The sequence below is a fragment of the Terrapene carolina genome, unplaced genomic scaffold (assembly GCF_002925995.2).
Source record: "Terrapene carolina triunguis isolate 2854851 unplaced genomic scaffold, T_m_triunguis-2.0 Scaffold24, whole genome shotgun sequence".
Classification (NCBI taxonomy): domain Eukaryota; kingdom Metazoa; phylum Chordata; order Testudines; family Emydidae; genus Terrapene; species Terrapene triunguis.
This window is the reverse complement of record NW_020664375.1, coordinates 4,871,348-4,887,849: the sequence shown is the minus strand read 5'-3', so window position 1 is coordinate 4,887,849 and position 16,502 is coordinate 4,871,348. Positions and strand designations below refer to the sequence as shown.

The 16,502-nt window shown below is 39.6% G+C and overlaps 1 protein-coding gene across 1 annotated transcript in view; it reads left to right on the top strand.

Moving 5' to 3' along the window:
* Nucleotides 1-16,077, top strand: part of LOC113406286 (trafficking protein particle complex subunit 10-like) — a 102,846-nt gene extending 86,769 nt beyond the window's left edge. The window contains exons 21-23 of the mRNA XM_026650254.2: nt 4,420-4,597; nt 7,748-7,942; nt 12,712-16,077. Coding sequence (XP_026506039.1) covers nt 4,420-4,597; nt 7,748-7,942; nt 12,712-12,950 — 612 coding nt within the window. The 3' untranslated portion in view covers nt 12,951-16,077. The remainder of the gene's footprint in view (nt 1-4,419; nt 4,598-7,747; nt 7,943-12,711) is intronic.
* Nucleotides 16,078-16,502: the final 425 nt, after the last annotated feature.

Below are 16,502 nucleotides of genomic sequence, written 5' to 3'. Positions count from 1 at the left end.
TGTTGCAGGGAGAGGATTCAGGGCAGGGGGTTGGGGTGCAGGAGGGGTGCGGGGTATGGCAGGGGGCTCAGGATGGGGTTGGGGTGCAGGAGGGGTGTGGCAGAGGGTTGGGGTGCAGGCAGGAGGCTCAGGGCAGGGATTTGGGGTGTGGGCTCCGGCCCGCTGCCGCTTACCTGGAGCAGCTCTGGGATGGCAGCTGCGTGCACTGCCTGCCCTGGCCCCGGCCCCGTGCCGCTCCGGAAAGCGGCTGGCACCATGTTCCTGCGGCCCCTGGGGGAAGGGGGGCAGAGGGCTGAGCGCGCTGCCCTTGCCTGTGGGTACCTCCCTCAAAGCTCCCATTGGCCGAGGTTCCCCGTTTCCAGCCAATGGGAGCTTCGGGAGAGGTACCCCCAGGGGCCGCAGGGACGTGGTACCAGCTGCTTCCCGGAGCGGAGTGGGTGCCACGGGGGTGTCAATCCCACAGGCCGGATCCAAAACCCTGAGGGGCCGGATCTGTCCCGTGGGCCGTAGTCCCCTGGTGTAGAGGATCAAGTTTATAGGAGCAGGTCTTCACACCAAGCCAGAGTTCAGGCAATACTGGACCTGTGCAAGGACCTCAAGGTCCATCCTTGTACAACAGCGTGCCATACTTCAGCTCAAAAGCATGTGGGGGTGTTTGAAGTCTGTATACCATCGGTCTCATCCCCTGCTGGACATATTGACTCAGATACAGGTGGATGGACCCTGCCAGTGTATGCAAAGGGGTCTCTTTTCCCCTGACTCTGCCCTCCAGGACTATGGTCATGGATGCCTTATCCCTCACTTGGGGGAGACTTCCAGACTCGGGTGCTTTGGTCAGATCAGGAATTCTCTCGACACAAACGTGTGAGAAATGCAAGCAATTCACCTGGTTTGTTGTTTTCCTTCTACAAATCAAAGGATGCACTGTGCAAGCTCATGGAAAATGCTGCTGCTATGTTCTGCTTGAATAGGCAACAGGTGCCAAGTCAGATTGCCTTTGCCAAGAGGCTGTAGTTATCTGGGATCTTTGCATCAAAAATGTTGTCATACTCAATGCTTCACACTTCCAAGGTGTTCAGAACCATGTGGCAGATCATCTCAACAGAACGATTAACAGGAATTACAAATGGTCCCTCAGAACTCACATTGCAAAATCCATTTTTCAAGCTTGGGAAAAGTCAGAGAAAGATCTGTTCACTATGTAACTGAAGAGGAAGTGTTACCTGTTACCTTCTAGAGCAGGTCACAGCCCAGGCTCTATCTCAAGCTATGTCTACAGTACAAAGTAGGGGTGTGATTCCCCTGCTTGCATACGCAGTCATGCTAGCGCTCATTGAACTAGCTTGACTATAAATAGCAGTGAAAATGCAGCTAAGTCTTGCCTCTGTTGCCACTCCCGGTGCTACCATGGTTACATCGCTGTTTAACTCGCATTGCTATGTGTACCTGAGCAGGGGACTCTCGCCCCTAGCTCGTTGTGTAGATGTAGCCCTCTGCTTCCTTTTTGTTGTGGAAGGACATGCTGCTGTTTACATGTCTTCCGTATTCTTCTGATTCCAAAGGTGGTATTCAAGCTCAGACAGGATCACACTACTCTTGATCCTGATAGCTTCAGCCTTGACAGCATTGTTTCTCAACCTACTGATTCTTTACAGCCAGGAGGATCCCATGACTCTCCCTCAAGACACGAATATTTTACAGGACCACGGCCAGATGCTGCTTCCCAATCTTCGCAGTCTTCATATGACCGTTGAATGCTCAGTAGCTAACACTTGAGGAAACTGCATGTTCCCTAGAGGTTCAGAACATTCTCTAAACAGCAGAAAGCCATCCACCAGATACATTTACATGATGAAATGGAGATGTTTCTCTCTCTGGTCCCAGCAGCAGGGTGGTACTCCTACAAAGTCCTCTCCTCAGCTTATTCTGAAATACTTACTTTATCTAAAGGAAAAATGGCTCTTCCATCAGCTCCCTGAGAGTTCTCTTGGTGGCATTCCATCCTCCTATAGAGGATTAAATCTGTGTTTTTCAACTCAATAACTTTGATTTTTTTTAAAGAAATTAGACACTCTTTCCACCTATGAGACCCCATGCCCCCATAAGATCTAAATGTAGTTTTGTCAGCATTAATGGGTCCACCTTTTGAACCTAGGGCTGCTTGTTCATATTTTACATCTCCTATCTACTTAACCTTTTTTTCTGAAGCCAGTCTCATAAGGATGAAGAAAAAGTTCCATGCTTTGGACCACCACAGGGTGTTCGCCTGTTACCTGGGCAGGACTAAAGCAGTAATGTCCCCGTAGCTGTTCATTTCCTTTGCTGATACAATGAAGGGGCAACCTTTCTCTATGCAGAGAATATCTTCTGGATCTCATCCTGCATACTGCTATGACATTACCAAGGTTTCTCCACCTGAGAGTTTCAGCTCCAAGAGCACAAGCAGCATTAGCTTAGCTGCAATCCTGTGTCAGATGCCCATCAGTGACACGTGCAGGGATGCAACTTGGTCATTGGTACACACTTTAACTGAGCTTTATGCTTTCTCCCAAGCCTCAAGAGATCATGATAGAGTTGGGAAAGTTATGCTGCAATCCTTGTTCAGGTAGACGCCAAAATGCTTCTCCATTCTGAACTGCTTCTGTCACCTGAAACGGAATGGACACATGCAATCACTTGAAGAAAAAACTGTTACTAACTTGTTCTTTAACTGTTTGAGATGTGTTGCATGTTTCCATTCCACGACTCACCCTTCTTCCCCTCTACACTGGAGTCTAAGCATACTGGATTCTGGTGTGAAAGAACTTGAGGGATGGTCAGAGTGGCTCTGCCCTTTATACCATTGGCTGTCAGCACAGGCATGCAGTGGGTTGTGTGCTGCCCCAATGGGTAGCGCTGTGGGGGAAAGAATCTTTGGCTTTAATGCACTGGTTGTGCACACACCTGAAATGGAATGGATGTGTGCAACGTATCTCAAAGGACAACAGTTACAGAACAGGTAAGGAACCATTTTTTCTGTTACTACTTTTTAAAAGACACACAAATGATGTCAGCATCCATTTCACAGCTCGAGAAGACTAGAGATGATGATGAGCCACAAAGATGAAAAATGAGATCATTTAGCTATCAGTAACATCTTTTCTGAAGAATTTGACTTTTTGTTTCTCCTTCCCTCCTGCCCTGTGCAATGGCTTCATGTCACCCAGGGTATTAGACTGAGAAGACGGTACTGAGCTGCTTTCTTCCTGCTAGCTTGATGAGGCCTTCATCAATCAAAATGCCATTGTTAAAAACTATTTTTGGCTTGCTGTTTAAAGAAAGATGTTGGAAAAATCTCACCTTTCTTGTGACTTAGTTTGTGAGCTCGTCTGATGTAATAGTTTGGGTTTCTTTTGGTCTTTATCTTAAATGCTTCATCTTTCTCTTCACAGTACAAATTCATTGCCTTCTTCATCAATTAGAAAGCTTGACTGGATATAACTCAAAATTAAATAGTATTGGCAGCAGTCCATGTGTTGGCCTCTCCTTGCCTAGTGAACAAAACTGACACAAAGTCCTCCATTTGAACCTTTCTTGGGTTTTAACCAGTGAAGTAGGCATTTGACTCTGTCTGAATGTTACATTAGATCTTTACCTGCTTCTGTAAACTGGCTTTAAGCAAAACTTTAGGGGAGTGTGTGTTGCCTACCCACTTTCAGATGTAACTATACTTGACTGGTCTCTTGGATCAGCCCAACCCTCCTCTGTTACTTTGTTTCCTAAAAATTAGTAATAACCATAACAGTATATTTCCATTAAACTTGTTGGCACCATTAGTTTTGTAGTAATTAACTTATACTTGCCTCTTTGAATACATTTAGACTATTAGAAGATCTTGACAGCAAGAATGGTGACATTCCTTTTTTTTTTTTTTTTTTGTTTTTAAAATTAGTAGCATAACAAATTCCCTTTCTTTTAATTGAGGCCAGGTTTACAATACGGGCCTATATCGGTATAACTACGTTGCTCAGGGGTGTGAAAAATCCTGAAGCCGAACACCCCTGAGCGACAGTTAAACCGATCAAACTCCTCCCCCTTCCCCCGGACCCTCCCATCCCCGTGTAGACAGTGCTATGTTGACAGGAGAGCTTCTCCCACAGACATAACTACCGCCTCCCGAGGAGGTGGATTAACTACACCAACAACAGAAGGTCTCCTGTTGCCATAGTAGTGTATTCATTAAAGCGCTACAGCGGCTGCTGTAGGGTTATATGTGAAGACAACCCCTCAGTCTCATAATACGGGTTGTAGTATGGCATGGAAGTTAAGTATGAGCTTGTAACTTCTATAGTGTCATGTGGTCAGTTCGAATTTATACATTTAAAAAAAGTTGTATAATTGATTCAGTACTTACAGATCATTATTTTTTCCTCTTGCCAGACATTGTATAATGTGAAAGCTCAGATTTTTCCACCATTGGGGGCGGAGTATTGTAAAACAGGCTCACTCTGCTCTTTGGAGGTGTCAATCACCCGACTCTCTGACCTCTTAGATGTGGATAAAGATGAAGCATTAACAGAATCAGATGGGTACTGCACGACGAAACTTATGTATGAAGGTAGGGATAATGACTATTTTTTCTCCTGTAATTTTTGAGAAATTAATGCAATTTTCATTATTGGTTTTGCGTCTGTCTTGATACTAATATCTGCCAAACTTTCTAATGATCATAATGCAGTCTTGTAGACAAGGTTGGATATTAAAAATTTGTCTCTGTCTTAAAAAATAAAGACTAGCATAAAAGCAGGTTAGAACATAATTTACTTTTCAAAAATTGTTTCAGTATGGGTAGATATTTGCTTGAGCCTTCAGTAGGCAACAACCTTGGGAATAGATATTTAAAGCTCCCCTAGTGCAATCTCCTCACTTCAGTCTCACTCCATCTGTCCCCATGCACTTTTGCTTTCCTTCCTTCCCTGACCTGTAATTAAGGATAAGATTTTTGTCACTAAGATCACAGATTCTGTGACTTTCAGAGACCTCTGGGACATTATTCTCTTCAGCTTCAGCCCTGGGGTAGTGGGGGGCCCCCCCGCAGCTCTCAGGCACTGCTGGGAGTGGGGCCCGCAGCTCTCAGCTGCTGTGGGGGGGCCATGGGGACAGCTCTCAGCCAGCACAGGGGGGCCTGCAGCTCTCTATCCATCATGTAGGTCAATGAGTCTCAAGGCCTTCCTGCCTAGCGATGGCTCTGCCACATCTGCCTTCACTGCAGGCCCACTCCTTAGTTTCTGCTTAGCCCAGGGAGTCTAACCAGAGCCCTGAGTAACATGGAATTTGACACAAAAGTCACACACCTCCTAAAGGAAGGTGTTACAGCACTTTGTTCATTTTTTTTGTTTGCTGCTGTTCTCTTAATTTTGCCACTTTATTTGAAGTAAGAGTAAGTGCTGAGCAGAGCAGAACCCTAAAATCTTCCATGAAAATGGCGGAAAGATGTTTTGTACATCATGCGATGTACCTGTTGATTTTATGAGAAGGTAACTGTGATAAGCATCTTGAAAGTACAACTCGTCAGCACAAATGAGGCATTAAAAATGGATGAAGATAGAAATTTTTAAAAAACAGAAAACTGTTACACTACTTTTTAATACCAAGAGTGAGAAGCGGCTTTATGGGAGAAATGAAATGTTCAAATTAACAGAAGACTTCTCTGCTGCAAATATCCCCCTGCATGCCCTTGACAATCAAAAACTGATGGCATAACACCTACTTTGCTCTCTAAAAACCAAGTGCAGATCAACTTAGAAAGTTTTACCTACCCAAAGTGTTTGACTGTCACATTGAAGAATTAAAGGAAAAGTTGCACACCTGTAAAGGAATTGTCGTTGAGCAGATAAAACTACTGATGCTGAACACAGGTATGTATTTAACATTCTTGCTGTCCCCATCCCAACAAGCAGTGAAAATGCAGGCACTTCAGACGCAGGATATATTTTTCTTAATGTGAAGTTTTGGAAGCAGTCAATTTTAAAACCATCAGCAATGCAATATGGGGAACTGAAAATGTTGCAATACCATTTGATCGCATCACTGTGTTTGTAACAGATAATGCCACATATATGGGGAAAGCTTAGGATCGAGGTTTGAAGCCTTTGTTTTTAAATGCTATACACCTTATGTGTATGGCACGTTTGCTTAACCTTGTGGGTGATCTATGGAGGAAGATACTTTTGAAACTAAATTATTTAGTTGTGGCTATAAAATATGCTTTCACTGCCTGCCCTGCCAGAAAAGCCTGGTTCCATATATGTCTAATGGAAATAGGGAAAAGTCCTTCCGTCTCACCAACCTCGGTAATAAACAGATGGAACAGCTGGTTCAATGCAGCTGTTTATCACATGAAACACACTGAGGATTAAGTTTCATTTTTTACTGGGGAGAATGGTTGTAGCAGTCATTGAAGTGTTAAAGAGATTGTGGATCTTTGCCTATCCACAGCGTTATTGAAGAACTCCAGGCTGTAAAAGAGTTTGCACCCTGAATCATGAACAGGCTTACAGCTATGAAGAGCCCACAGTTCATGCTCATCAAGTCACAAATGACGCATGTGATCTTGTGATGTGGGCAGAGAGCTGTTCTGAAACTTGCTGACAACCAACAGCAAAAACAGCACTCTTGGAAAGCTCAAAAGGTCATAATTGGACACTGACTCAACCTCCAACTTTTGACAGTCTGCTGCCATTTTCTTCAGTATATGCCATGTATCTGAGCCAAATCAAACAAAACATGTTGACATTTGTGAGACCACAATATTTGAAAATATACCACTGTTTGACGACAACATTCCAGCACAGAGAGAATATTGGGCTTACTGTGGAGCAGTTCAAGAATTGAGGAATGAGGACGTTTTCCAGTTCTGGAGAAGCACGATGGCCAGATTTCCAGCTCTGTCAGTAGTTGACTGGTACTGCTAAGCATCGCAGGGCAACAGCATAGACCCCCAACACGCCGTCTCATCTTATAAAAATGTGCTTGGGGACAACAGACGCTGCATAACAAGTTATACATAGACAGATGGTTATTTTTTATATTCAAATTGCAACAGTGTGAAATAGGGTCTTTAAAAAGAATGTTATTTTTGTTCTATAGTTTTTCGTTATTTGTTTGAAAAATGATTTCACAATATGCATATATAATCTCGAAATAGTTTACTTTGTCAAGCAAGTGAAAACTATTGCATCAATGTTGCTTCTCATGTAAATGTTACACTGTAATACTTTATTACTAAATTACACATTTTTGTTATGACCATACCATGGTTTTGTTCATTTTTGCCATGACTGTTCCATGAATTTTGCCTGATTTTACCATGACAAAATCTTATCCATATCTATAATACATTTAATGTAAATAAAGTAAACCAAGCAAAATCTCTACCCTGTTTAGGGAGGGACGGGGAGGTGGGGGGGGGGGCAGGAGAGAACCTGAAACAAAAGCAAAAATCATAGAACTAATATGACTCTGGTGAATAATCACTTTGCTTTTATAAGATATCCCTTTCCCCTACCTGTGTCTGTCTGGTCTATTTAAATTGCAAGCTGTTTGGGACAGGACCATCTTACTCAGTATAGTCATTGGCACAATAGGGCCATGGGGTCTCTTGGCACTGCTGCAAAACAAAAAATACTTTAAATGTATGAAGAAGCATAGCTATTTTTTATTTTCAGAAATTTTTTCATTTCTTCGCATTTTCTCTACTCTTTTTCAGTTGTTGACAACAGTAGTAACTGGGCAGTCTGTGGAAAAAGCTCAGGGGTAATATCTATGCCTGTAGCAGCTCAAGCAACTCACAAAGTGCACATGGAAGTGATGCCACTTTTTGCTGGATACCTCCCCTTTCCTGATGTCAAACTATTTAAATACCTCCCTCATCATTCTGCTCACTCCATGCAACTTGATGCTGGTAAGGCTGTCTTGAATATGTGACCACATAGAAAACCTGGTTTATAGAAATGGCACTCTGTCTTTGGCTTTCCTGTTTTTAAAGAAAAACAAAGCTCAAAGTAATGAAATCCATTCTTGATGTAATTCTGTTCCAGATTCATTGTTGTTACTTTTCATTGACAGCTGTTTGTAATTTTCAAAACAGGGCACTGCTTTCATGAGAATGAAATCTCTCAATTTTAAACTTGAAATTCTGAGTCTAGCTTTAGTCTGTAACAAGGAACACTAACCAGAAAAGACTTTTTTTTAAAAAATTTTATGTAACCTTTAAGATCGTTAATGCCTAAAATATTGAACAATCGTGGAGTTAAAATGCATCATTACAAATTAGCAAACTCTGAGTTAGTAGGTAAGATCCCATGGGAAGCAAGTCTAAGAAGAAAAACAGTTCAAGAAAGTTGGCAGTTTTTCAGAGACACATTATTAAGGGCACAAGAGCAAACTATCCCACTGCGTAGGAAAGATGGGAAGTATGGCAAGAAACCACTGGCTTAACCAGGAGATCTTGAATGATCTGAAATTCAAAAGAAAGTCCCACAAAAAGTGGAAATAAGGTCAAATTACAAAGGATGAATATAAACAAATAACACAAGTATGTAGGGACAAAATTAGAAAGGCCAACGCACAAAATGAGATTAAACCAGCTAGAGACATAAAGAGTAAGAAGAAAACATTCTACAAAAACATTAGAAGCAAGAGGAAGACCAAAAAGACAGGCTAGGCCTGTTACTCAATGCAGGGTGGGGGAATAACAGAAAATGTGGAAATGGCAGAAGTGCTAAATGACTTTTTTGTTTCGGTTTTCACCAAAAAGGTTAGTAGTGATTGGACGTCCCTAGCCTCTGTTTCCCAGAAGCTGGGAATGGGCAATGGGATGGATCACTTGATGTTTACCTGTTCATTCCCTCTGAAGCACCTGACATTGGCCACTTTTGGAAGACAGGGTATTGGGCTAAATGGACCTTTGGTCTGACCCAGTATGGCCGTTCTTATGTCTAACATAGTGAATGCCAGTGAAATGATCAGAGCCTAAAATAGGGAAAGAATAAGTTAAGAATTACTTAGATAAGTTAGATGTCTTCAAGTCACCAGGACCTGATGAAATACATCCTAGAATACTCAAGGAGCTGACTGAGGAGATATCTGAGCCATTAGCAATCATCTTTGAAAAGTCATGGAAGACAGGAGAGATTGCAGAGGACTGGAAAAGGGCAAATATAGTGCCCATCTATAAAAGGGGGAAATAAGGACAACCCGGGAATTACAGACCAGTCAGTTTAACTTCAATCCCCAGGAAAATAATGGAGCAAATAACTTTTAAGCAATCAATTTGCAAACACCTAGAAGATAAGGTGATAAGTAACAGTCAGCATGGATTTGTTAAGAACAAAGTGTGTCAAACCAACCTAATAGCTTTTTTTGACAGGGTAACAAGCCTTGTGGAAAGGGGGGGAAGCAGTAGACATGGTATATCTTGACTTTAGTAAGGCTTTTGATACTGTCTCACATGACCTTCTCATAAAAAAATGAGGGAAATACAACCTATATGGAGCTACTATAAGGTGGGTGCATAACTAGTTGGAAAACCGTTCCCAGAAAGCAGTTATCAGTGGTTGACAGTCAAGTTGGAAGGGCATATCGAGTGGGGCCTGGAGGGATCAGTTCTGGGTCCAGTTCTGTTCAATATCTTCATCAATGATTTAGATAATGGAATAGAGAGTACGCTTATAAAATTTGTGGACAATACCAAGCTAGGAGGGGTTACAAGTGCTTTGAAGGATAGGATTAAATTCAAAATGATCAGACCATTTCTCCAGTTTGTCCAGAAGTTGGACTGTCAAGCTATTAAAAGAAAATAATCACAATTAATCCTGCTGTTAAATAATAATAGAATACCATTTATTTAAAGATTTTTGGATGTTTTCTGATTTTTCAAATATGATTTCAATTACAACACAGATTACAACGCAGAATACAAAGTGTACAGTGCTCACTTTATATTTTTTATTACAAATATTTGCACTGTAAAAAACGAAATAGTATTTTTTCAGTTCACCTAATACAAGTACTTTATCTCTTTATCATGAAAGTTGAACTATCAAATATAGAATTTTGTACAAAAAAAACCTGCATTCAAAAATAAAACAATATAAAATTTTAGAGCCTACAAGTCCACTCAGTCCTACTTCTTGTTCAGCCAATCACTCAGACAAACAAGTTTGTTTACATTTACCAGAGATAATGCTGCCCACTTCTTGTTTACGTCACCTGAAAGTGAGAACAGGTATTCTCATGGCACTGTTCTAGCCGGTGTCGGAAGATATTTACGTTCCAGATGCGCTAACGATTCATATGTCCCTTCATACTTCAACCACCATTCCAGAGGACGTGCGTCCATGCTGATGACAAGTTCTGCTTGATAACAATCCAAAGCAGTGCGGACCAACGCATGTTCATTTTCATCAGCCAAGTCAGATGCCACCAGCAGAAGGTTGATTTTATTTTTTGGTGGTTTGGGTTCTGTAGTTTCCGCATCGGAGTGTTGCTCTTTTAAGACTTCTGAAAGCATGCTCCACACCTTATCCCTCTCAGATTTTGGAAGGCATTTCAGATTCTTAAACCTTGGGTCAAGTGCTGTAGCTATCTTTAGAAATCTCACATTGGTACCTTCTTTGCATTTTGTCACATCTTCGGTGAAAGTGTTATTGAAATGAACAACATGTGCTGGGTCATTGTCCGACACTGCTATAACATGAAATATATGGCAAAATGCGGGTAAAACCACAGAGCAGGAGACATACAATTCTCCCCCAAGGAGTTGTCACAAATTTAATTAACACATTTTTTTTTTGTAATGAGCGTCGTTAGCAGGGATGCATGTCCTCTGAAATGGTGGCCGAAGGGGCATACGAATGTTTAGCATATCTGGCATGTAAATATCTTGCAGTGCCAGCTACAAAAGTGCCAGGCAAATACCTGTGTTCACTTTCAGTTGATATTGTAAATAAGTGGCTGAACAAGAAGTAGGACTGAGTGGACTTGTAGTCTCAAAAGTTATTATAGGCTTTAAAGTTTTACATTGTTTTGTTTTTGAGTGCAGTTATGTAACAAAAAAAATCTACATTTGTAAATTGCACTTTCACAACAAAGAGGTTGCACTTCAGTACTTGTATGAGGTGAACTGAAAAATACTATTTCTTATTTTTATTACAAATATTTGCACTGTAAAAAAAAAAGTGAGCACTGTACACTTTGTATTCTGTGTTGTAACTGAAATCAATATAATCAATAATGTAGAAAAACATCCAAAATATTTAATACATTTCAATTGGTATTTTATTGTTTAACAGTGTGATTAAAACTGCGATTAATTTTTTAAATCACGATTCTTTTTTTTTAGTTAATCGCATAAGTTAACTGAATAATCGACAGCCCTAGTCTGAAGTAAATAGGATGAAATTCAATAAGGATAAATGCAAAGTACTCCACTCTAGGAAGGAACAATCAGTTGCACACATACAAAATGGTAAATGCCTCCCTAGGATGTAGTACTGCAGAAAGGTATCTATGGGTCATAGTGGATCACAAGCTAAATATGAGTCAACAGTGTAACACTATTGCAAAACAAGCAAATATCATTCTGGGATATATTAGCAGGAGTGTTGTAAGCAAGGCATAAGAAGTAATTTTTCCACTCTACTCCATGTTGATTAGGTCTCAACTGGAGTATTGTGTCCGGTTCTGGGCGCCACATTTCAGGAAAAATGTGGACAAATTGAAGAAAGTCCAGAGGAGAGCAACAAAAATGATTAAAGGTCTAGAAAACATGACCTATGAAGGAAGATTGAGAAAATTAGGTTTGTTTAGTCTGGAGAAGAGAAGACTGAGAGGGGACATAAGTTTTCAAGTGCATAAAAGGTTGTTACAAGGAGGAGGGAGAAAAATTGTTCTCCTCAACCTCTGAGGATATGACAAGAAGCAATGGCCTTAAATTGCAGCAAGGGCGGTTTAGTTTGGACATTAAGGAAAACTTCCTAACTGTCAGGGCGCACTGGAATAAATTGCCTAGTGAGGTTGTTGGATCTCAATCATTGGAGATTTTTAAGAGCAGGTTAGATGAACACTTGTCAGAGTATTATCTGTCTAGATAATACTTAGTCCTGCCATAAGTGCAGGGGACTGGACTAGATGACTTATTGAGGTCCCTTCCAGTCCTATGATTCTATAATAGTACTTGAATGTTGAAATCCTAGGATGTTTGCTTGCAAACAGACTACAGGCACATGGAAAACACTTACATTCACTCTCTTATCTGAATTAGCCTTTTTCCAAAAATTCTCCCAGTGGGCAAAGTATTAGAGTAGACAAGTTACTGGTGGTCCCTGGCATATAGACCAGCTCTGAGCAGGTGTAGAACTTTCTAGTTAAAACACCAGGGCCTTCTGGAGCCTTCTGTAATCTAGCACTTCCATTTTTTTTCACAATAGTGAAGCTGCACCCGTGATGGCAATAGTGGAAAACTTAAAATATAATGTATATAGCCTGTATGGCCAGAGAGGGTGGCAAATGGTCATGATTGTTGCTAGGATGGTGAAGTCTTTCTTTTGTCCTCACCAATGAGTAGTAATTCCAGTGCTGCAGTGCAGTCAAACTACAACGTTTTAATTTAAAGCTATTTTATTAATTCATTTCATAGAATGATTGTGTTGTGGTTTTTTTTTTTAACAGACAGTTGGATTGAAAATGATAACCTATCTGTGGACAAGAATATGGATGATCAGGCTGACAACAGTAGCATAAAGAGTAGAGGCAGTTTACATTCGGCAGCCAGTGGGGAACATAAAGGTCTGCCAATGCCCCGTCTACAATCCTTTTCACCTGGTCAGGTCTTCAACTCCAGCACGAGCATGCAAATCCTTGTCATTCCCAGCAAGGATGACCATGTTCTGGAAGTCAATATCACATAACTAAATATAAATAAACAAGGAAAACAAAAACCATTAGAGACTTGATATGAATGCACTTTAATAGATCATAACCTGATTATTCTCCATTGTAACATTCTGATTTAAACCAGACCTATGGCAACTCAATGCTGACTGGCCATGGAAGCATCAGACAATTTTATCAATTTAAATGTACAGTGGAGGTTGTGTCAACTAGTTTATATTGCTACTTTAGTATGTTTTGTGTAAAATGATTTTCTGTTTTTCCCTTCAGTCACATCCTGCTGGTAAAGTCAAGATGCTTGCTGCAGTTGGTCTGTTATTTGTGTTACTGGAGCACCCTCCAGATCTGCTGTTTTCTTTTAAAGTAGTCAGATTTCTGTTCACACAAATGTTTCAGGTTGACATACAGTAAGCCTTGCAATGTGGCTGTTAATGACTCAAATGTGTGCCTTTCTAGTCACACGACTGTCTGGTTTCCTGGACCAGCGTAGCTTTCCAGATTTCTAAAGAATAGGGTGAGTGATTCTGAATCCCACAGCATCTAGAAGGGTTTAAAAATTATATATATATTTTTCCTGAAGACTTGCTTAACCTCTTCTGTGCCTTGGGACACATGAATTATTTACCCATATAAGCCCTTTTGAATCATACCAAGACATTCATTTAAGTCAGACCTTTTAAAAGGCATGGCCCTTGATGTGAACAATAGCATGGCATGTAAGTGGTTAAATTAGGAATAAATGTTCATGGGGTCATTTTCCCCCAGAAATATTTAATTAATGAGAAGCAAGTAGCATCAGATCAGATAGGTAACTTTTTATTAAATACTAGCTCATTTTTTAAAAACCAAAGTCTGTTCCTTCTGACTCCCTGGCCCTAATTAGTGTTTACTGTTATGGACTCTGGAGCTATATATATTTTTGCACCTTAATCCTAGTTTTCCGAAAGTAAATGTCACTTAAAGATTACTTTACTCTTTCCATTCTCATTAAGGGGAAGGATTAAGGTCCTAGAAAATTGAACCTCTTCTGGTCCAGCAAACTGCAGTCATACCATACTAACTGATTATTTTTCAGTTGTAAATTTTATTGTATATATGGTTGATTATTTAAAAAAAAAAAAGTCCAAACTAACTGATATGTCTGTGTATAAGTTGCACCAAAAATCAAGGAGAAAATAAACGTGTGTTTTTATTGGTGTGAAAGTCACAGCTTGTAAATAAGTGTAGTGTTTTAAACCTTTTCCAGTTCTCAAAAGCTCTGTATTTTTGTATATATGTATTTCGCTGAAATTCACTGGTAAAGTCTTTGGGAGGAAAAAAAATCAGTGTGAACTGATGCATGATTCCAGCAGATATGTGGCCTCTTAGTGAAAAACCTGTACAATGCGAATCTTAAAGGAATCCTCTGCAGTTGTTTCCGTAGGTTCTTAATACTTCTAAGTATAGAGGAACATGGAACAAAGAAAAATCCAAATATTTAAACTATCTTCAGTCTGATTTTTTTTATCTTGCAGTGTTCAGGGTTTTTTTTTTACTTGTTCATGACTCCTTTTCTTATGCTTTGAAATTCACTCAGACTTGAATGATGCAATCATCAGTTTATTATTATGTTTTGTTTTTTAGCTAGGAAAAGGTAAGTAACAAAGGTTTTCCATAAATCTTCCAAAAATATTTGATCTACAATGTACTGAACTTAAAATTAATAAACTCATTCAATTTGCTACCTGAACTACAACCTTAAAGTGGTAGTTGCTCTGCTGATTTTTCCTTTCTTTAGCATCATGAACTTCTTTTGTAGTTTTCTGAGTAGCTACAGTCTATTGCATATTTAAGAATCAAAAACACATGGAAGAGGAGGGACCAACAAAAACAACCCGAGTGAACAGTCAGCTGTGCTAATTTTTGCTTCTCACTGAGGGAAAATAGTAGGTTATACAGTCTGTATACACTGGGATCTCTCCTACACTACAAAATCACCTAAGTTGTGAGTTGCCATCCTGCACTGACCTCTACTGAAGCAAGAGTGACTGTTGGAGTTCAAAAATGCATTCAGATAATGTAAACTACTTGGTTTCTAATTGAGTTCCCAGATAAAAAAACTTTATTTGCATTTAAGTGGTTTGTATTTTCTCTGCCCTGGTTTTAAAACAGGAAAATGTTTCAGTATAAATGTGACATCTAAACAATCAACTTTCATCACAAAAACTACCACAAAGGCTTAGTCTAATTATTACTACTTAGAGGCAAGACTTCTGCATATAGGATGGATGAAGTAGGTTGGTTTTCTATTTAGGAAAATTTGCAGGTGTAGAATAATTGTGAAGCAAAGTTAAAGTGTGTGTAACTGAAGATAAAGAATTTAGCTATATATACTTATCTGTCAAACATTGTAAATACTATCAAATGTAAAAAAAAAAGAGGTATAATTTTTGTGAATGTCACAGTTTTGTGTGTGACTGGAAAGATTATAACTCTCCTTGTTGTTTTCTCCTGCTAATATGGAAATTGTTGCACTTAACGTGAGATTGTGACTTTCTACCTGCAGTTGTATAAAGTCCCATTGTCAAGGCACTGTACACAGGAAAATATCCCATACTAAATATTTGTCAATAAAAATAAACATCTAAAAGAGAAATTATGAGGATAGGATCTCCTGATAAACTCTTCCTCATTTTTTCTTTTGTTTTTAAACTCAGGTTATGTGAAAGTAAGTAAAGAAATAAAACCATCCTCTTTGAAAGGGAATGGAAAAGAAATTGGAGAATGAGTAAACATCTTGTATTAATCTAAATATTTTACTTAGACCAAGATTGCTAAAATATAATTAGATGTGCTAGTACAAAGCCTTATCTTTATTCCATCTTCTTTCTGTGAAGGAATGCCCTTTCTTTGTGGAATTTATACTTAGACGATTTTAATCCAGATAAAACCCAAAGCAGCATTTAGTATGGATGGCTGCTGGGATTCTTTGACTGGAAAAGGTGACAAGTTAGTGACTTTGACACTGCGGGTATTATGATTAATTCCATTTTCTTGGTTTACTATTAAAAATCATTTTTCACATTGTTCTGTAATATATATATTGTTAGACTAAACACAAATTGTATTAAGATTGTTTAATGAAAATGTAAGCATTATAATTCTAAAAATATACATGTTTTAAAAAGAAATCCAGCTTCTCTATTGTGATTTCTCACACTTTTGCACTTTAAATAGCAAAGTAATTATAAATCCATTTACTACTATTTCTATTCAAAATGCATACTTTCCTTCCTCTGATTGGGCTGAAGTAAATTAATATTTTTCCTTTAAGGAGGTCTTAGTTATGCTTCAAATATCTCCCATTTAAATTTAACTGTTATAGAAACAAAGCACTGGAGAATAGGCTTCTCCATACATGATTGGACTCCAATCAGTTATTGCTTTTGCAAGGAGGCAACCCAAGTCTGGAATCTTGGCTGCTGCTCCTCACTGTTTCAGGTAATTCAACTGCTAGTAGCTCCGTTAGAGCCTCTTTTACTGCAATGTGTAGTCACTGCAGAACAGGCCTGATGCCGTCTGCTCCATGG